The sequence below is a fragment of the Aquarana catesbeiana genome, linkage group LG13, assembly GCF_042186555.1.
Source record: "Aquarana catesbeiana isolate 2022-GZ linkage group LG13, ASM4218655v1, whole genome shotgun sequence".
In the NCBI taxonomy this organism is placed as follows: Eukaryota; Metazoa; Chordata; class Amphibia; order Anura; family Ranidae; genus Aquarana; species Aquarana catesbeiana.
Genome location: NC_133336.1, coordinates 68,531,311 through 68,553,935, shown reverse-complemented (window position 1 = coordinate 68,553,935; position 22,625 = coordinate 68,531,311). Strand labels below are relative to the sequence as shown.

Sequence of the window (22,625 nt, the reverse complement as noted above, 5' to 3'; positions counted from 1 at the left end):
AAACAAAAGGGCCAGTTTTTTTTTTTTTATTTGTCCTGAAAACTGTAGAAAAGCCGGTCTGTGGCCAGCGGGAGTGGAAAAATTCCTGGCATCAGTGGGATTAAACATCACATTTGATATTGCCATCATTGGGAGTAATAGTGCCCCATTGTTGATGTCAATAGGAGAAATGGTAGCCAATCAGCATCTAACTTCAGCTTGTCCAATTAAGCTTTGACAATAAAACCTGGAAGCTGATTGGTTTCTATACACAGCTGCACCAGATTCTGCACTCTCCAGTTTTAGTAAATCAACCCCTATATGTCAAGAACGATGCCATCTTGGCCTGTATTTAGACTTGCAGTTATGGTGCTGCACACGTGATCATCTAGGACACCACCATTTGAGGGATTGAAAGATCGGTTGACATAAGCACACGATCACCTGTGACAGTTATCACTACAGCCATGCCTTGAATGTAGCATGCACTAGTAAGCAGAATGTAAATGAAAACGCTACAGAAAAAAGTGATATGTTTAAAGATTTAAAGCGGAGTTCCACCCAAAAGTGGATACCCGTCTTTCACAGGTATCCTGTTCCCACTTTCGGGAGCCTCAGCCGCGGGTATTGACGTCACCACCCGGGCTCCCTCTTCTCTCCTACTGGGCCGGGGAAGGAGGAGCGGAGCGCATGCCTATAGGGTTCCCAGAGTGAAGCCATAAGGCTTTACTGCCGGTGTTCTGCCGAGAAAGTTCCGCTCGGCGGCTAAGTTCCCCCCTCTACTGCGCAGGCGCTGCGCCTGCGCAGTAGGATCCGGCGGAAATAGCCGAAGCGGAATAGCTGAAAATCAGCTGTACACGGCGCCTGTAAGAGGGCCCCTCGTGGGCTCGCTTCGCTCGCCACGCTTCGCTCGCCACGCTTCGGGCACGGCCTCGCTTCGCTCGGCTCTTTTAGATTCCCCCTCTAGGTCCACTTGGATGGTGGGGAAGGAACCTGGACCCAGAGCGCAGGCGCCGTGTACAGCTGATTGAAGCGTTTGAGCTTCGGCTATCTCCGGCGGCTGACAGTAGTCCGTACTGCGCAGGCGCTGCGCCTGCGCAGTACAGGGGGGACTTATCCACCGAGGGAACATTCTCGGCAAGACACTGGGTTCCCTTACTCATAAAAGGAGGCGGCATGCACTCGTCAGCTGGTGAAAACATCACCTGCGGTGCTGACATCGCTGGACTCCAGGACAAGTAAGTGTCTGATTATTAAAAGCCAGCAGCTGCAGCATCTGCAGCTGCTGCCATTTAATTTTTGCAGCGGTGGGTGGACCTCTGCTTTAATAACATTTATTGAACATTTCTAACTTGGTCCTCCTTTTGGGAAATTGTTAAATCAAAGTTTAGTTCCGCTTTAATGACTCAAATGCTAATCAGCATGGATTGTTTTGCAAGAATTACAATTAATTAGAGCTCACCTTGCCACTTATCCCAGTATTAAAAATTGCAGAGAATATTTATAAAACATTGAAACACTAAAAATGTTAACAGCCTGCTCATACCAAGCACTGCTTTCATAAACTGCACTGTCATACAAATTATAGCTGGAACCCCACTGCCACCCAAAAGCAGTCTCATCTTAATCTTTAGTCATCTTCCACAGAAAGTAACAGATATGCAATCCCGCCCACTATGAACAGCGGTAGCTGAATGTTTTTTTTTTCTTTTAATTATTTTTAAAAAGTGTACAGGATTTCAACCATTGTAGGCACACTTGAGCAGTGTTAATTTTGGCATCAAATTTAGTCAAACTTTTGACTGAGATGCCATTTTAGTTTTAATCACATTTTAGTCACCTGCAATTGTTTTAGTCTTATTTAGCCGACAAAAATCTGCAGTACATTTTAGTTGACTAAAATCTAATGTTTTTTTTTTAAATTGTAATGCATTAATTCAAGCATTTCTCTAGAATTTCCAAACTCATATACCCCTGGAGTAAAAAAAAATAAAATCCAATATATTCTTTATGGTATTAGGGTTTGAATAAACTGCACAGACACTCTGGATGGTGGTCTGAGGAGGCCTGTAATGCACAGTGTGCCCTGGGTGGTCTGAGGAGGCCTGTAATGCACAGTGCTCAGGATGGTCGTGACTCTTGGGACACCTTTAATACACACAGTGCTCTGGATGGTTGTCAGAGGAGGCCTGTAATCCTGCGCAGTGCTGCTCTGGACGGTGGTCTGAGGAGGCCTGTAATGCTGCACAGCACTGCTCTGGGCGCTGGTCTGAGGAGGCCTGTAATACACAGTGCTCAGGATGGTCGCGACTCTTGAGACTCCTTTAATACACACAGTGCTCTGGATGGTTGTCCGAGGAGGCCTGTAATGCTGCGCAGTGCTAAGCACACCACTAAGCACGCTACGGTCGCTACCATGCTTGCTGGAAGGGGAAGCACTCATGGGTTTTACAGGTGTAGGTCCAAGGAAACTTGAAGTTCACATGGGTAAACATCCTCACATTTTCGTTCCGTTTTCAACACAAGTCTTGGCCATTGGAAGACAGACAGGTTGCACTCCCAGAACAGCAAAAAAACCGACCACACCGGAGATTGATGTGCTTCTATGCTTAACGTGGTCAGTTTGAAATAAAAAAGCAGGGGAACTGGCATGATCACCAGGAATTTTACACAAAAGAGAACAGGATACTTTTTAAACACAGGTACATAGTGCAATAGGCACATTAGGAATATGAAATGTTGGGGTAACATACTGTACTCTTTAAAGCGGAGTTCCACCCTGAAAACGATTTTCACATTTTCCCAGTCCTTTATTAATAAAAAACATTAAAAACTTACCAGAAGTGACCTGTTGCTAGGTGGTGGCTACTAATCTGTCACTTCCGTGAGTCATCATTTCCCAGGAGTGAGTGGCCAGGACTGTGTGGAAAAATAATCGCCTTACTTCCCGACAGGAAATTACGCGATTTAAAATTTTTTTTTTTTTTTTAAACTTACGATTTTAGATGATCGTCTTCTGGCCGTTGCCATGATGTGTGGGCATATGAAGGTCCGAATCGCACCCTCTTCCTGGATAACAGATCGAGAGGTGCATGCTGGGTAACCAGCATGCACCTCTCGATCTCACGCAAGTGCCATAGCGCCAATTGTTTTGCAAGTTCCCATAACAATGGGCGACGGAGGAAGGTCCTGCCCTGTTATGGCAAGATGGATAACTTTATCTATGCAGAGCAAAACCAAGAAGCTCAATAATTTGCAGCACTTGGATAAGACGAAGTATTCCTGAGATCTTGGCACAAATATAAAAACATTGTGTATATATATATATATATATATATATATATATATATATATATATATATATATATACACACACATACATACACTCATCATGGCAACGGCCAGAAGACGATCATCTAAAATACTAAGATTAAAAAAAAAAAATAATTCCTTACTATCCACTAGCAAATATACATATAGTTTATATATGTGTTATTACTGCAGTGTGAGGGGATGCCTGGAAAAAACTGGCCAGAACTCCGCTTTAAGCAGTGTCCACTGCGCTGTTTAAAAACCAGCTATTTCAATTGGAGCGCCTGTTTAAAGAAAACCTAAGCCTTATCTAATGTTGGGATGTCAATGGGTAGGATCCATATTCATGCAGAGCCACCGACTGGCTGGCTCTGCCTGAATTACACTCCGATAGATCACATAACCCGGCAGCCAGAGGGAGCCTGGGCTATTCATAGGCATTACATACATTATTTGGACACTAAAGGGGAGGTGGGGATATAAATTACCTATTGATAATGCACACATTCTTTTAATACTCCAAACAAGTAAAATGTACCTGAAACATATCTGTGTCTTTATCGTGAGAATATTCCACAACAACAGTCTGATTTCGGGATAATGTGTAGGAGATGCTGTGTTGACCTCTACTGCTGAATGCCTGCAGAGGAAAAAAAAGAAGTTTTCATTGATCACACTTAATGAGGCTCTTCCACAGTAAATGCCATAATTTCCTGAATACATTTTCTGCTATAATTCCTCCAGGGAAGGGGGGAAAAAGTGAAGGATAACAGTTTATAATTAAGCTTTTGGCAGCTTTAACACAGCTCTATCTTTTGATAATTAAAATAGATATTTATTAATAGGCCCAGTTTTTATCTTTTTTCATAAACACTCAAAACAAACAAAAAAAAAAGATAAAAAACAGTAAGCCTGATAGCTGCAGATTTATGTATTTTGTCATTTTTAATCCCTTCAAGACAGCAGGCCTGACCAACTCTTAGCTCTCCAGGAAAGCAGAATTTGTAACTTAAAGTGTTACTAAACCCAGGAGCCTGCATATATCTGCTCTCCCACAGTACACAGAAATGCAATTATTTTAGTAAATATAAACTGACAAATACCTTTTCTCATCAGCAGTCTTGTGACTTCTATCAGTGTCTGGTTAAAGAGGTTGTAAACCCCAATAAAAAAAAACAAAACCAAAAAAAAAAAAAAAAAACACACAACACCGGCACACATTTACATTTTGGACCTACGTCCAAATCCGACATTTCCTATCCAATCCTAAATTATCCCACATTGGTCTCGCCAAAAAACAACATTCAACGCGATCTGCAGAAAACAGGAACCACAAAAGACTTTTAATTTCCAACACATATTCCATGTTGTTCTCCAATCACAACCCCAAGTCCAAAAAAAGTAAGCAGCAAATGGGAACAAGAACTCTCCCTAGACTTAACAGAAGAGGAATGGGAAAATATATACACACGTGCATACACAAAGGAACAGTTAATGCTTCAACACAGGAAAATGGATTTAAAATTCTTTCAAGGTGGTACAGGACTCCCTTGCAATTGCATAAGATTTACCCTAAGGTTTTTGCCCAAATGTTGGCGATGCAACGACGCTAAAGCTTCACTATTACACATTTGGTGGTTGTGTCCACAAATCCAACTTTTTTGGAAGGAGGTCCATTGTCTTACCAACCAGATTACGACATTCTCCTTAGACTTCTCCCTGTCACAATTCCTGCTACATCACTCCTCCATTCCTCTTAAAACATACGGTCCCTCTCTAGCCATACATATGATAAACACAGAAAAAAATTGCGTACAGTGTTGCTGGCGTAATCCCAACCCTCCCACGATAGCGGAATGGCTTTGACGCATAACAAAACCGCAGAAATGGAGGAGCTTGTCCATCAAGCGAAACATAATCCAAATTTAATATGATTTGGTCCTGTTGGCACCACTTTGTAACAGACAAATTTGCTCAACTATCGGCCTAAATACTGGATTCGAACCCCCAACACCCCCTAGCAGAGGAGAATGGAGTCCCTAATCCCCTTCCCATAACTTTAGCTCTTCTTCCCGGCCATCACACGTTGTAATGACCGGTATATTACAGGATGTGCAGATTCACATTTTCTACTTGGTTGATATTGATTCTACAATCAATTACAGTTCGCAACCAGAAACTACACTTTGACAAAAGGAGAGGAGGGTGGTGGGTTAGTCCATATCCTCAACACAGTTTGAACCCAATTGGGGTGTCTAAAGGGTACTGGACTGCAGGGGCGGATCCAGGGGGGGGGGGGGGGGGGGGCAACAGGGCAATTGCCCCCCCCCGAAATAGTAGCACTGACATGTCTTGATGCCAGTGCCAATGCCGCTGCCTCTACCCGAGTTTCTCTCTCACATCAGCCGATCAGCGGCGCCGAGAGAGAGACTCGCACTGACATGGCAGGATACCAGGAGGAGGAGGAGGTGGGTGGAGCCTCTTCCCTGCACTCGTTGCTAACGCCAGGGCCGCCTGGCGTCTAGCAACGAGTGACGTCAGCGAGTCACGTCGGACTCGCCTTGACTGTGACAGGTTAGACGAAGCTGTTGGCTAAACAGTCATGTAAGTGCAAGTGCAGGTACGGCGCTCGTACAATCACACTGAGAGGGGGCCTGGACGGGAAGCTGCTGGTTAGACGAAGCTGTTGGCTAAACAGTCATGTAAGTGCAAGTGCAGGTACGGCGCTCGTACAATCACACTGAGAGGGGGGCTGGACGGGAAGCTGCTGGGTGGCTCGGCAGGGAGGAGGATGGACTGGCCAATCAGTGGGTGGCGGAGCAGAGAGATGACATCATCTCTCACCGCCCGGCGCCCACCCTGCATTCTGGCAGTTCTGCCCTCACTCACTGTGCAGGCAGCAGAGAGATTACATCATCTCTCTGCTGCCTGACTCAGACTGGGACGCAGGAATTGACAATCCCCATTCCCCACCTTAGCAGGAAAGTAACTATCTGCAACTTGTGGCAGGTGATGTGGCAAGTGGACAATCCGCAATGTGTGGCAAGTGAACAATCCGCAATGTGTGACAGGTGACGTGGCAAGTGACAATCCACAACTTGTGGCAGGTGACGTGGCAAGTGGACAATCCGCAACTTGTGGCAGGTGAACAATCCGCAATGTGTGACAGGTGACGTGGCAAGTGACAATCCACAACTTGTGGCAGGTGACGTGGCAAGTGGACAATCAGCAATGTGTGGCAGGTGATAGTGGACAATTTGCAACACATGGCAAGTGACAATCCGCAGCTTGTGGCAGGTGACGTGGCAAGTGGGCAATCCGCAACTTGTGGCAGGTGACGTGGCAAGTGACAATCCACAACTTGTGGCAGGTGACGTGGCAAGTGGAGAATCAGCAATGTGTGGCAGGTGATAGTGGACAAATTGCAACGTGTGGCAGGTGACGTGGCAAGTGATAATCTGGCAAGTGATAATCTGCATCTGGTGGCAGGCGATGTGGCAAGTGACACACTCGGGGCTCCCACTGATTCTGCATTATGGTGAGTTGAACGATTTCATTTTCTATAACAATGTAATAATAGAAGTAATGTGTTTCAAACATCCTGACACTATAATAACCATGGTGCCGTGATGATTGAAGCTCCGAAATTTCCCTGATAAATTGCCCCCCAAAAAACGTATTTTCTGGCAGTGCCCCTCCCGACACTAGACTCTGGATCCGCCCCTGCTGGACTGCATCACTAACTTTCTTCGTGGTTACCAGTAAAGCTTTATATTTGAAATGTTCATATCGGTTTACACCCCGATATATCCACTTACAAATAATATGCTCATTGTAAGATCTTTGTATGAAAAAATTGATAACTGGTTTTTACGTGCATTGTTCTTGTAAAACCCTTCAATAAAAACGCTTGAAAGAAAAAAAACAAAACCAAAACACATCACAAACAACCTGTAAGACAAAGGCATAATGCACATGGCTGACATCTTTTTCCCGGTGTTTCTTCCGGTTTGCGGGCTCCGGCACTGAGTGTCCGTAGCCACGACATCATCAATCCTGTGCATGCACGTGGGAGCCGCTTGTCACAGCACAGGGCTCTAAAGAAACGGCATAGACGACCGTTCCTTCAGAGCTCATGCGCCGATGACGCCATCGGTGGGGTATACAGTAAATATCTCCTAAACGGTGAAGGTTTAGATATTTACAGTACCTGCAGGTAAGCCTTATTATAGGCTTACCTATAGGAACAAACAAACCAGGGGCGTTTACTTCCTCTTTAATGCATGTAGGAGGAGTTTTCACTCCCCCCTTATTGTCCTATGAGGATGCAGGACCCCAGACCCTCTGCCTGGACAATGCTGGTCATATACACTCTCCCAAGAAAACCTAGCAAATGCACTCCAAACTGAGCAGATCCCCCAAGACTCTGTACTATCCGGAGATAAATTGGGGACTGTGAAAGAAGGTGAGGATCAGAGAAGACGGGATCAAACAGCCTTTTTTACACAATGCAGAGGATTAACCCCATAGGTTCCACAGTGAGTATAACAAGCATATACAGACTGATTTTACTGTTGTGGGTTTAGTAACACTTTAAGCTTTTACTAAATTAGTAATCTATTGTACTTTTGAATTGCAAAGTCCATTTTACAGTACAGCTGGAAATTATAAACCAGAGAGGACACCAAGCATTTACATATTATGATAGCCTTTGCCTTCTTTATGAGAGTCTTGACTTTCACTTTAAGATCCTCACTTAGCATCTTAGATCGGTGTTACTCAATTTATTTTTTTTAGTTCAGGCCCCCATTGGCAGCCCCGCAAATTACTTTTCAGAGGACAGTTGACAGGTGGCTGGGAAGCAATGTGTCACCTCCTTACTGCCTGAGTCAACCCTTAACCATCATGCCACAATCATGCAATTGCAGCAAATCCCCATTTATTTGAATAGGGCACATTTGGTGGGGGTATACTGCCCACCAAATATGGCATGGGCTATAGTTCTTGCTCCAAGCACGTCATGTGTACAAACCCCTCTCCCTGCTGTTTTAGGTTAAGGGGAGTGCTAAAACTGTAGCTCAACCACTTATATTTGAAATTCAAAAAAATTAAAGGGGCAGCCTAGGGAAAGTAAGGTTGGGGAGAAGGGCTAGAAGATGCTGGATATTCTTCAGCCAGGAAATCAGACAGCCTCTGACTTGCTGCAGTTTCTAATGCACACTGTAATAAGCTCACAATGTGCAGTGAAATCAGATTAAGCAATTTTAGGAGAAAAGAGGAGCCTGTACAATTGAGAGAGATGGTAAGGCTATAGTAGTTATGCTGTATGCTGTTTCTTGTGGCAGCAGTAGCCGGGTGGAGGCAGGGTTACTGCAGCTATTTATGGAGTACATTTAGGTTTTGGCACTTTACAATGAATCAATCCTTGTATATTTCCTATCAAAATGGAGGTTTTTCTGCCAACTTGTATTGCTAACCTCCCCTCTAATGAGGTTACATCCAGAGAGCCAATTTAGTAATGTGGAGAGCAAAGTTCAGTTTGTCTTTCCCATGTAAAAATCTAGTTATATAGAGATCATTAAAATGTTAGCAGTAATGTATGATGAGTAAAGCAGGCTTGGCAATGATCTTTTTAATTTATTATATAACCATATATTTACGACCTCAGATGCTGCCACACTTCACAGCAGCAATAGCACCTTGCTTTCCTATACTATCTCCATATCCAGAAACTGTCAAAGTGAAGTCATTTTGGTCATTGACAAGATCTGATGACGGTCCCAGATATCAGGATATTGAAAAGACAAATCAAATAAATTGCCAGCGTGTGAAAAGTTCCTTCTTTACATTACTATTGCTGCTGTACTAAAGTTTCGGAATGGAATGGTTTGCTGTAAGAAGATAGTTTCTGCAACCTAGATAATGCCCTCAGGTAAAATGACTGATGCCGTGAGAACGTTAAAGTAGAACTATAGGCAAAACGTTTTTTTTTTTTTTTTTTTTCCCCATTTTGTATAGCGTAAGGGAGGGTTAGAACCCCTGCAAGGTTTATTTTTGCCCTCTCAGTCCCGATGGGGAGATGCCCCCTTCACTTCCTGTCCCATAGCCAAAAACAGGAAGTAAGAGCAAATCCCTGCAAATTAAGGGAATCTCATAGAGCCCCCCAGGTCACCAGAACTAGTGGCCCCATAGAAAGATTCCCCCTCCATTACTTTTCTGGGGACAACCCAAAATTTGTTATTTTCTTTTACTTGCACTTTCAATGAGAATTGTAAACAGGACAAATAGATGGGGAATCTCCTTAAAAAAAAAAAAAAAAAAAGTTTTGCCTTTAGGGCTGGTTCACGCTATATGGTGCAAGATCGAATGCAATTTGCACCGCACTGCAGTGCAAATCACATCCGATATTCGTGCTATGCAAATTCAGCCAGATAGTATGGCTGTATTTGCATTCGGACCAAACTCGGATAGGACCCTTTTTTGGTCCGCAGCAGAATACCATCGCATGGGTGTGAACACCCACACAATCCGATTCCTGTCCGAATTTGCAGATCGATCGAGATATGCAAACTGATTTGGGGGTGTCATTAACTTTTAATTGACACTCCCGGCAGTTTAGCACAGGGCAGTGTGAACTGTAGCCGGGAAACCGCGTTGAACCGAGTCCGAGTTATACTTTAATAATTATACAAGAATGTGCACCTGTGCGTATTCCTAATTCTCATACCTTGCTATTAAGTGCATTGAGAGAATTGCACTCATCACTCAATCCAGCAGGCTGCATCTGTTAAAAGGGCAGTAAAGGGTTAAAACATTTTCTGTCTAAAAACTTTATCATCCAATAATAAAAAGATGCGAGTAGGACTCTACAAATGAACGCTAGAAAAAACAAAATGAGATAGAGAATATATAGATATACACACACTTTAGGTAGACGAATTAAAATGATTCCAAAGTAAAAACAATGCTCAAAGAGGAACTCCACTTTTGGGAAAAAAAGATCATTCCCTCTGGGTGATCAATGCACATTACAAGGATTTTGACAAACTTTGTTGGAGATTCCTACCTTTTGTTATTCTGAAGAAATCCCTGTGTGTTTGTATGTGCAGAAGTGAGTCTAATGGGAGTGGTAACTTATCAACCAGCTGCTGCATTTACAGGGCTCTAATGAGGGAAATTACAGGGCCTGCATCGCTTTAGATGCAGTTTCCTATTGGGAGTATCTCACCAAAAATGACATTTTTGTTGCAGGGGATGCCTAAAATCTGACTTGCATCTTAGTACAGACTTCTGGGAAAATCTGTGGGCCAATCACACATGCAGGGAATAACATATCCGGGGAGGAGGTGTCAATGTACTGCGAGGGTGCTGGTTAGTGCTCTTGTAGTCCTGTACGGTGCTTCCTGGACATCGATAACTGCCTGCCTGTATCAGAGGTATGGGCAGACAGTGTACTGACAGTCTGCAAGAGCCCAACAATTGCACCCGTGATCGGCTGATAGCTTTACCAAACAAAAACAAAAAATGCACTTGTTTTTTACCTGCAAAAGAAACCGTGAACTTAGCCTTTCAAGCGATTTTGATTTTTAGAGTTATACAATAATGTCTGTGCTAAGTAGAACTTAAATGCTTCCATTGGAGACTGGCTAAATCTGCAAACTGATTAAATATAGCAAATGAAATGTCTGAAAGAGCCAAGGCAATAATATTTATGACTAAACGATTGTGTGTAACCGATTCCTTTATAAATTATGTACCATCCGCTCAAGCCCACCATGGGAATCAATTAACACACAGCAATCGATTGCAATGTGAATCCAGACAGAGCAGAACTTAAAGAAAAATAAATAAAAAAAATAAACATTATTTAGCCTGACAAAGACAAGCATTTCATTGTTTGAAGAGCTAGTTGTCGCAGCCAGAACTAGGACAAGAAAAGTTTACAAAATTTCTAAAAAAATTTCCCCCCCTTTAGAAAAGCAGATCTCTCCATAACAGAAGTGAAAAAGAACTGCAGAGGAGACTGGTTCTGAATAGATTTGTGTGCTTTGGTTTTTGGCATGCTGGAAAGCTATCAAAACGTTAAAAACAGAGCCTGTAACTTGCTAACAAAGCTCTGTGCACCCTCCACACATTATCGGCTAGCTGGCTTGCCTTGCTCATATCTCATTACATCACATATCCCAAAAACAAGAGGATTATTCCTAATTTTAGACAGATATACATCCAGAAGTGCTAGGGTATAGAGCTAATATAAACTAATATCATAGAGCCACTTATTTCAAACATACAGCGGTTTCTGGCTATTTGCTTATCAGTAGAGTGTATGGAACCCAGAGCTTCTATGGAGTAGGGCTTGGGATCCAATGTAACAGTACAACCACCTCCCTGAAATGAGGAAGAGTCCTCTTGCTTTCAGGTAAGATAATAGAATGAGATGTGTGAATGCCTTCTGTTTTAAGAAGGCTTTAATGTGCTTCATACTGGTTAGAGTTGAGGACTTTTATTCCTTTAGTCTCTTTTCTCTGAGCCAAACGGGAGGATGACAGTTTTATGCAGAGCTCCACTGTGTTCTATGGGCAGTCAGATGTAAACAGATCAGCTGTCAGTTTACACCTGACTGCCCTCCGATACGGTTAAATGGAGGGGAACTGATTATCTTCCGTTTGTTTTTGCAATATTGGAGGGTGTAAACAGATACAAGTCCGTTTACATCTGCAGCTCCAAAGAGGAGAATGGAGGGTCAGATTGGGCCCACCTAAAAACGGACAGGCAGACCCAATTGGATTAAGCGCATAAAATTGGCTTCATACTAGAGCTGCACAATTAATAGTTAAAAAAATCATGATCTCGATTCACCTCCCCTGAGATCTCTCCTGCTGAGTTTGAGGATTCTTTCATATAAACAAGTGGAGAGATTATCTGCTCACTCAGCTGTCTAAAGAAAACATCCAGGCAGTCTGCCAAGTTTAGAACTTGAAACATTGTATCTATCTTCCTTGTTAGATCAAAGGGATAAACTTCTCTGTGTAAACAAATAACCTGGGCAATCTGCCAAGCTTTAAACAACGTGTAAATGCAGGAAGTTTAACCACTTAAAGTCTAAATCTTTTTCTGACACTTCAAGTTAAAATCAATATTTTTTTTTTAAATTACTTGGAACCCCCAAACATTAGAGAATTTTTAATATATATATATATATATATATATATATATATATATATATATATATATATATATATATATATATATATATATATATATATTTATATTTTTTAGCAGAGACCCTAGGGAATAAAATGGCAATTGCTGCAATATTTTATGTCACACTGTATTTGCCCAGCGGTCTTTCAAATGCAATTTTTTGGGAAAAAATACACTTCAATAAATAAAAGAAACAGTAAAGTTAGCGCAATTTTTTTTGTTTTAATGTGAAAGATGATGTTACACCGCTAGAATTGTGAGAGAATCGTGATCTATCCTCTAAGCAAAAAAATCGTGATTCTCATTTTAGCCAGAATCGTGCAGCTCTACTTCATACTGTCTCGTTTGTTGCTGCCCAACTTCAGATTAGCAACCCCCCCCCCCCCCCCCATCTAAACAATGGTATGAACATAAAATAAAACATATCCAAACACCCATTCTACTTACCTAAATCCACAGCCACATGATGCTGTCAGGCTAATCCATCTTGTTTACTTCTGGAGGTCCTTCTTCTGGTGTCTAGGTCAAGGTCTACATGACATGGACACTTTTTAAGGGTGAAAGCTACACTTTCAGCGGCAGACTTCTCTCACACAGGCTCCAGAGGCAGAGGAACTTACATGTGTAGTGAGGAATTTCCAAGACAAAGTGAGGAAATCAGCTTGGCACACAGATGACGCTGACTTCAACCAACTACACCATAGCATGTCTTAGGCAGAATGGTTTGGAAGACTGAGATGTACAGTAAAAGGTAGTACAATCCACTATTTAAAATTAGATTTTTTTTTCCTGTAGTTGGGCTTTAACAAACGTCGGCTACCATGACTTCCTGGCCCCAGAGAAAGATAACAGGACACAGCAGATCATACATTTATCACTCCAAGACTGACCTGCAAACATGGTACAAGGGCCATTGTATAGCAATGGATGAGGTTTATTCAAAGTTTCCTTTCGATTTGCTATTCTTCCAGGCTGATGCAAGAAGATTGCTCAACATAAAATGGACACATTAGAGAACAGGGAACCATTCTGTGGTCTGATCCCTTGCAGACGATTAGATCACTGTTTATGGACAGTTTGAAATTGTGTTAAGACTGGCAGCATGACAAGCAAGAATATTTCAGTAAGTGATTGCAAGGCAAACAATTTTAGATATATTTTTAAAGGGAAACAAACACAGCAAAAGTACTGTAACCGATTACAGGTCCTTAGGGGACAGATCATCAAAACAGATTTTGTAGATGGCAAGAGTTAAAACATTACAGTTTATTACTCTCTGGGACTCCATTGGTGGGATATCTAAACGCAGTTCTTGGATTGGGCCTGCTGTGACCAAATTTAAAAAGATTCTTACTCTTCTAGCTTGATTTTGTTTTATGTTTAAGAGAACGCGACAAGAGGAGCTGGAATACCCAAAAGAGGGCAAGAACAGCCAAAACTCAGAGGAAAAGAAACATAGGTGAAAATCATGCTGGATACCCAATGCAAAAAGTGAGAGGAAGGCAGACCAGCCAACTGCAGTGTGCCAAGAATGGATTGTGGTGGGGATCTCTTATAGAAATATCCAGGACATACAAGCCAGAACCAGCCCATCAGACGCCTTCTAGAACTAAAATAAAGGGTTAGACCACCAAAAAACGTTAAGTAAATGAATAAAGAAAAAAAAAAAAAAATAATAAATATATATATATGACATGCATGTAGGAAAAATATATACACTCGGACAGAGTGATATTATAATCATACCAGCTCATAAGCAAACTAGCCCCTTTAAAAATGATGAACCTATAAATTTTAACCACTAGGACGTCCATGGGTTTCAGTGGTTATACCAGGATGATGCCTGCATCATCCCAGTATGGATCTTTTCAGCCGGCAATTCCCTGTAAGGCAGAAGTGATCCGAGTGGTTAATTAGTCACTTCTGCAGGTGGCGGAGGGGGGGAGGCAGGGTTGCACCCCCTCCCGCGGCCGCCTTTTCTGGGCTCTACCGTCCTATCGCAGAGCCCAGGAACGATGCGACCGGCGGCGCTGGCTGCCCTAATCAGAGAGGGGACCTGAAGTCAGTCCTCCCTCTCTGTAACCCTGGAAACTGGGAGCGACGAGTAGTTTTTTGTGATAGCAATAAAGTTAATTTAAAAAAATAAAATAAAGGGAAAAGCATCCCATCCCACCGTGCTTCTGCGCAAATGGATACGTTACACACACACACACACACACACACACACACACACACACACACACACACACACACACATACACACATACATACATACGGATAACCTGTAAAAGGCATTTAAAGCGATGCCTATTGAGAATTTTAAGCTCTGTAGTTTGCCGCCATTCCACGGGCATACGCAATTTTAAAGCGTGACATGTTAGGTATCCATTTACTCGGCGTAACATCTTTCGCATTATACAAAAAAAAATTGGGCTAACTTTAGTCTAGTTAATTCATGAATGTGTTTTTTTCCCCAAAGAAATTGCTTTTGAAAAGCCATCGCGCAAATACCGTGTGTAATAAAAAAAAAAAAAAAAAAAAAAAAAAAAAATTACAAAATCCACAATTTTATTCCTCTGCAAAAAAAAAAAAAAAAAAAAAAAAAAAAAAGTAGATTCTTACATGTAGGAGCGAAATTTCAGAATTGGCCCCGATGAGAAGTTTGGGGGGCTTAAGCCACCCATACACAGTTCGAATCTCAGCCGGTTCAGGAGGAACCAGCTGAGATTTAAACCATCAATCAACTTGGGTACAACCAGCCTGCCAGATTTGCTTGCGATTATTGCAAGCGGCTGCTATAGCTGCTAGCGATAATCAGTCTATCAGTCTTCTCCCAGGAGAAGACAAATGCTCGGCAGAAGGGATTCCCATGTCAACACTGTTGATGGGGGGGTGGGGGGGAATTAAAATTTCTTTCTTGCAACCCATGGCTGCAGGAAAGAAATTTGCACAGTCAATGCTCTGCCTTAGCCTGAAAAAATATTAACGTTGCTGACCCAAGACTAAGCCAATGTACAATATTTGTATGAGTGTATCACATGCATTAAAAAAAAAAAAAAGTTGCAACATCACCTTTCTAAGCAAAGCCCTGAGCAAAATGCATGGCTGCAACTGCAAGGGTTTCAAATGGATTATATGTCAGCGTAGGATCAGTTTCTGGCTTGTGAAATGTACAGTAAACAAATTACAAAGCAGGAATGTGCGCTCTGTATTTTAGGGATGTAGGAAGCTTTAAAGCTTATCTCCAGGCATGACCCAAATTTACCCCTTAACCACTCAAGACTACACCCCAGCATTAATGTTTTCTTTTACCATCTTTTAATAAAACAAACAGCTTTTAGGGCACAGTGTTGTAGTGGATAGCCCTCTCACCTAGCAGTAAGAAGGGTCACTGGTTCGAATCCCGACCACAACACTACCTGCCTGGAGTTTAAATGTTCTCCCTGTGTCTGCGTGGGTTTCCTCCAGGTACTCCAGTTTCCTCCCACACTCCAAAGACATGCTGGTAGGTTAACTGGATCCTGTCTAAATTGTCCCTAGTATGTATGAATGTGAGTTAGGGACCTTAGATTGTAAGCTCCTTGAGGGTGTAGGGACTGATGTGAATGTATAATGTATATGTAAAGCGCTGTGTAAATTGACGGTGCTATATAAGTACCTTAAAAAGATAAAATAAATCACATCAATATAGAGGAGGATTCGACTTGGGAGGCGACTTCCATTAAAGTCTATGGGCTCACCTCAGTAGTGCTAAGACCGCTCTCAATGACTAACATGGGAATTCACAAGTCACAACTTGTGGTCTCACAAGTCAGATCCCAAGGCTTAACATGTTACATTAATGCCAGCATTGTGAATCGCTGTGCAGTAATTTTAGGGGAATTTGCTGAGAAGTAAATGAAACAATACACCTTTAACAAGCGGAGAAAAAAATATATGGGGGGGGGAATGGGTTTGGAAAAAAAAAAAAAAGAAGGATAAATCAAAAAAACAAGAAAACACTTACTGGACATGCACTCAAACAGCCGTGAAATATAAATTTGTATTGTTTGGGAGTGATAATAAAACTGACAGATTTAATTTACATTACAGACACATGGGGAGGATTAACAGTACAGCACTTCTGTTTAAAATTTTCATTTAGTATTAAAATATTACATGAAAAATGGCGGTAAACAAATTAAGCACACCGTTCCCAGAATATCGCAACCTGATACACAGCTGAATTACTGCAAAGGGCACATAATGTCCAAAAGACAAAAAAACAAAACTGGTTACTTGTACATATTGGAGTATTTCGTCTCACTGCAATGTTCCGGCACTATTGTCAGAGCGGTCTGTTGAGTTCCCTTTGATACCTAAGGGTATAGAGCCCAACATTGTCATTGGCTGAAGCTCAGGGTGCACTCACCCCTGTGTTTTGGTATGCGAGGATTGTGGCATGTATAAAGAAAAAAAAAAATCCTGATTTCTGCATCTTTGGTGTCGATCACTCTCAAGGCTTTTTACCTTCATGCATTCTATACATGAAGATAAAAAAAAACCTTCTCTGTGCAGCCGCCCCTCCTCCCCCCTCTAATATTTACCTGAGGCCGAGCTTCCTCCAGCAAAGTGCACAAGAACAGCAGCTCTTTGGGGATTCTCCCTCCTCATTGGCTGAGACAGTAGTGGGAGCCACTGGCTTTCAAACACAGCTAGGAGAGAAAGGGGGCGGGTCCAAGCCGCAGCTCTGTGTGCAAATGGATACAAAGAGCCAAGGCTCGAGAACAAGCCTGCTTGGGTGTCCCCATTGCAAGCTGCCTGCTCTGGGGGCACTCGGCTGGAGGGAGGGGCCAAGAGCGCCGGCGAGGAACCCCACTGTACAGGTGAATAACTTTTTTTTTAAAAGATGAAAGCCTTTCATGACCAGGAGGTCAGGACCAATGGTCATGAATGTCCTGACCAAATTTAGCACCACTATGCACTGGTTAACTTGAGAATAACTTTGCAAACCAAAATCATTTTTTTATAATTTAGTAAGTACATACAAGGCTTTTATTTTGAATACTGTAAAAACCTTCTGTTATAAGATAAATGAACAATGTAAAAAAAATGTTTTACATTTCTTCTTCTGTATATATATTTAATACTGTAATTTTATCTGACAATTACATATATTAAAAATATTGCACTAGCTCTGCTAGAAGCGACAGTGTTCATCTGAAGGCTGAAAGCATTTATTTTCTAAAGGAAGGTTCCAACTTCTATGCAATCACTAGGTTACAGCCCACATAATTATCACATTATCGGGAACCACTCTGGTTCCCAATACTCAGGGACAACCACACGAATCGACAGATGGTGGCTCTTAAGGGGAGACTTGATTTTTTTAGGTTTAGGCCTCTTGCACGCAGACAGTAGGAGGCAAAAGAAATCCTGGGCATAAAAATCTAGGCGTCTTTCTATGTCAGGGAGGCTGCAGGTGCTACCTACAGGCTACCATAAAAGTGAATGGCAGCACTATTGTAAATGCTAATAATGCTTGTCTGCATTGGCGTTTACCAACAGGAAAACGCCTGGAATTTTATGCCCGGCAATTTTTTTTATGCTGTGTGTATGAGGCCTTGTACTTTAACCTTTCTGCCTGCAATTTGTATAACAGCTGCAACCAATTTGATGTGACATCTGGATCATGCAAGAGTCAATTGCGCATTTCACTCCACAACACGGATATTCCCAGTTGTTAAAAAACCAAGTCGATAAGAACATTGATCCTGGGTTGTACACCACATAAAAACAGATTTCACTTGTTGCTAAAAGGCTTACCTTTCCAGGCATTGGGGTTGATTTACTAAAACTGGAGAGTAGGGTTATCTCAATACCACTTTTTTAGGACCGAGTACAAGTACTGATACTTTTTTTCAAGTACTCGTCGATACAGATTACTGATACTTTTTTGTTTTTTTAAACAATGCTTTTTTTTTTTGTGGGGGGGGGGGGGGTGAATGGTGTCATATGTCCCCCTTGAGACAGAGACCGAGGATAGAGATTCACCATTCCCTTTCTCTGCAGCCTCAACTGCACTGAGAATGAATGGAGAGAAGACAGCGGCTCCTCTCCATTCATAAACTGACACATCGTAATCACAGGAGGTTACAATGTTTCAGTTATGGGGAGGGAGAGAGACAGACACAGAGACACGGAGGGGGGACGGAGGATGCAGTGACAGTCAGCGGTGATCGCGTGTGGGGGAGTTACAAGCACCGATCACCGCTGTATGTCACTAAGCAGCTGAAAGCCGCGGGGGGAGAAGCTTGTAACTCCCCTATGCGCCGATCACCGCTGACTGTACAGGTATCGGCGGAAGCATCGGGAGCATTTGCCCGAGTACAAGTACTTGGGCAAATGCTCGGTATCGGGACAACCCTACTGGAGAGTGAAAAATCTGGTGCAGCTCTGCACAGAAACCAAATAGCTTCCAGGTTTTTTTGTCAAGGCTTGATTGAACAAGCAGAAGTTGGAAGCCGATTGGCTTTCAAGCAGAATTGCACCAGATTTTGCACTCCCCAGCAACTTGGAATAAAGCAAATGCCCTTTCAGGAAGGGGGGATTTCTAGCTAATAAATAGCCTTTACCTTTCAGTGCCTACTTTAAAGCTAACCAAAAATTTGATTGTACATATTTACACTCTCCTTTAAAGTGGTTGATTTTTTTTAAACAAACAAAGATGCCTGTACTTGCCTGCTCTGTGCACAGAGCAGCCCCCCCATTTTCCTCTTCTAGGGTTCATCGCAAGCGCTACAGACCACTCCTCTTATTCAGGTGCCACCACAGAAAGCCAAGTTCCCTGGGGGCACAGGTGTGGGCTTGCTCCCGAGTCACACTGCTGCCCCCCTGTTACGAGATTAGATTGACAGCAGCGGGTGCCTGCTGCTATCAACCTGTCTAATGAGGAGAGACAGCGGCCGGAACTGCTGCGTTCATGCACATCGGATCGGGCTCAAGAAAAAAAAGGGGGGGGGGGGGCAGCTACAGATCAGAAAGGTTTTTCACCTTAAAGTGGTGTTCCACTCTTAAAAAAAAAAAAAAAAAAAAAAAAAAAAACATTTGGATATTTTTTTTTTTTTTACTCACCTCTAAATGCCTGTTGCTAGGGGGTCCCTCCTAGTCTGCCTCTTTCAGTGCCTGGGCTGGTGACATCACTTCTGTCTCGGCAAAGGAAGGGCTCAGCTCTGCTCCGTCCCTCCTGTCAATCATCTGGGACCCTTTACAGGTCCCAGGTGACTGAGCGGCCAATCACGGCGCTCGGCGCCGCTCACGCATGCGCAGTGGGTGCCAGGCTGTGAAGCCACAGCCCGGCGCCCACAGTTGCAATGCCGGCGCCGCTGAACGGAGGGGGAGACGAGCGGGGCTTCGATTCCCCGCATCGCTGGACCCAGGGACAGGTAAGTGTCCAATTAAAAGTCAGCAGCTGCAGTATTTGTAGCTGCTGACTTTTTTTTTTTTTTTTACTGGTCCTCTTTAATGCATTATGGTGAAAACCCTTAAGGCTTTACAACCACTTGTAAGCTGGCCAAACACTGGATTTATTTATTTGATGTGGATGGGGGAATCCTCTTGGTTTTGTTTTTGTATTCTGACAGCGGGGAGACTATATCAAACTGGCAAAAACCCGACATAGCAGTTATACAGAAGTCGATCAGTAGATTGACTTCTGTACAAGCACTTTACCATATATGGATTGAAATTCAGCCAATCCCTGCTGAACCAGCTGAATTTCGGTACATGTATGGCAGCTTTATTACTGCTCTGAGGGTGGTATCAAAATGACGATTCAATGTGATTACGCTAACTGAATTGAATATAAAAAAAAAAAAACCATCACAAAAAAAAAAAAAATTTACAGCGTAGTTGATCGATTACAACGTTTTGGGGCACCATTAGGCTGTGGTTGATATTTGTTGAACAATACTGTGTATGTTAAGTGATATTTTTTAAAACATAGTTTTTTTTTATAGAACATTGTTTAGAGCGGCACGATTAAATCATTAATTGCTACTACCTTCCCGATCCTAAAACAGCATTTCCCAATTTTATGTAACAAGTGCAGAAAGTTCTCTGCTCACTTCTGGCAGCTGACAAAAAAAATAAAAAATTTCAGGCAGCCTGCCAAGTTTGTCTCAACGCTGCTGAGAACTATAAACAAAGTAACATTTCATTCTTAGATCAAAAGGTGTCAAGGTGTGAACTTCTGTCTGTAAATAAAGTTTAACTACTTAAAAAGACTAAACCTTTTTCTGACACTTGCTGCTTACAAGTTAAACTCTTTTAAGGATAGAAAACTACTTAGGCTGCTTTCACACGGGACGGATCCGTGATGATCTGCCCCGTGAACATCTGCTTGCTCAGCGGAGATCGCTCCGTTGATCCCCGCTTTGCCAGCGGATGACAGGGCGGTCCCTGCACAATGTGCAGGGACTGCCCTGTCAGATCTCCGCTCTCCCCTATGGGGGATCGGATGAACATGGACCGTCTGTCAGTGTTCATCCGATGCGCTCTGCAGACGGATAGAAAAATAGGATTTTCCTCCGTCTGCAGAATCGGACGATAGCGGGGACAGATGATATTGGGTGTCAGCGGATGTGACCCTAGAGAATAAAATGGCAGTTGTTGCAATATTTTATGTCACACTATTTGCGCAGCGGTCTTTCAAAAGCAAATTTAAAAAAAAAAAAAACAAAAAAAAAAAAAACATGAATTTAAAAAAAGGAATTAAAAAAAAAAAAAAATATCTAAACAGTAAAGTTAACCCAATTTTTTTGTATAATGTGAAAGATGATGTTATGCCACGAGAGTCACAATCTTTATTCTAAGTAAACATAAATAAAAAAATTGCGATTCTCATTTTAGCCAGAATCGTGCAGCTCTAAACATTGTACATATAAAAGGATTACAATACTGATATTGAACAATGTAGTGATTGCATACACACAAAAGAATGTTGATTGTGGGGTAAAAAAAACATCGCCTAAATAAAACACAAATAAAAAAAAAAAAAAAAATTAATGAAATAAAAAAGGTACACAGCATAGAGAAAAAAAAAAAAAAAAGAAGTAGTTGACTTGTACATGTCAAAGCGGACAAGGGCTTACATAAACCAATATTGGAGAACAAGCATCTTAAATACTGTAATATCCTTGGTGAGAAGGTGGGTTCAATAGATAAAATCTCTGTTAAAGCTATAAAAAAAAAAAAAAAAAAAAAAAAACACACCTTTCGGCAGCTTGTAAGCCCAAATCTTATTATAATTTGGTCACACAGCCTGTGTTGATATATAGAAATTTTTTATACGGTAGAGTGTTATTTCAGTAAAACAGTCGACGAGTCTGGGAGGTTTGGGTCTTATCCCTTGCCTAGCTATTATTTTCCTAACAGAAAATAGGGTTTTGTGCAAGACGACCTTAGTGAACTTATCAAGGTCTGCATCAGGAAATATTCCCAGCAGACACTGTTTCGGGTGTAGGGTTAATGGGGAGCCCAAGGTATCACGCAGAAAAGTTAGAATTTGTGCCCAATAACCCTGTATCTTATGATGTCATATTTTAAAAAGAGGAACTGCAGTCTGTTCACATAATTTGCAATAAAAACCATCTTTGCCATTCTGAAGCTTTCCTCCAACCACTCTGCATATTTATTTTATATATACTGGCATTCTGTACTTGCCAAATATGCTGCAGAAATCTCCTTCCACCAAGTCTGGCTGCAGCCTTTTTAACTGTGGGCAGCTGAAGCTGCTGCCCGTTTACTTCCTGGATTTACAGATACACAGAGGTGCACCTCCAGCTCTGCAGCTTTCACTGGCTCTCTTATGACTCATGCCCCCTCCTTTCCTGGAAATCTCTCACAAGAGTGAGAAAGCTGTGCATGATGTCATAAGCCTAGTCTACTGACTAGACAAACAGGAAGTTGGCTGTCGAAGGTATTTACTGGCAGAAAAAAACATTTTATTATCCAAAGTTAAAACAAGGGCAGAGGATTTAATAGATGGAAAGTTGAAAAAAAAATGACTGAAAGTCCGCTAATGATCAACACACAAATCGCTACCATTGGGTTTCAATGACGATGGCTTCCCATCAAAATTCCCAGGTCCA

The 22,625-nt window shown here is 42.2% G+C and overlaps 1 protein-coding gene across 1 annotated transcript in view; it reads right to left on the bottom strand.

Annotated features, from left to right (window-relative positions):
* Nucleotides 1–22,625, bottom strand: part of PELI2 (pellino E3 ubiquitin protein ligase family member 2) — a 106,340-nt gene that overhangs the window by 5,354 nt on the left and 78,361 nt on the right. Inside the window, 2 exon segments of the mRNA XM_073610241.1 lie at nt 3,830–3,931; nt 10,019–10,075. Coding sequence (XP_073466342.1) covers nt 3,830–3,931; nt 10,019–10,075 — 159 coding nt within the window.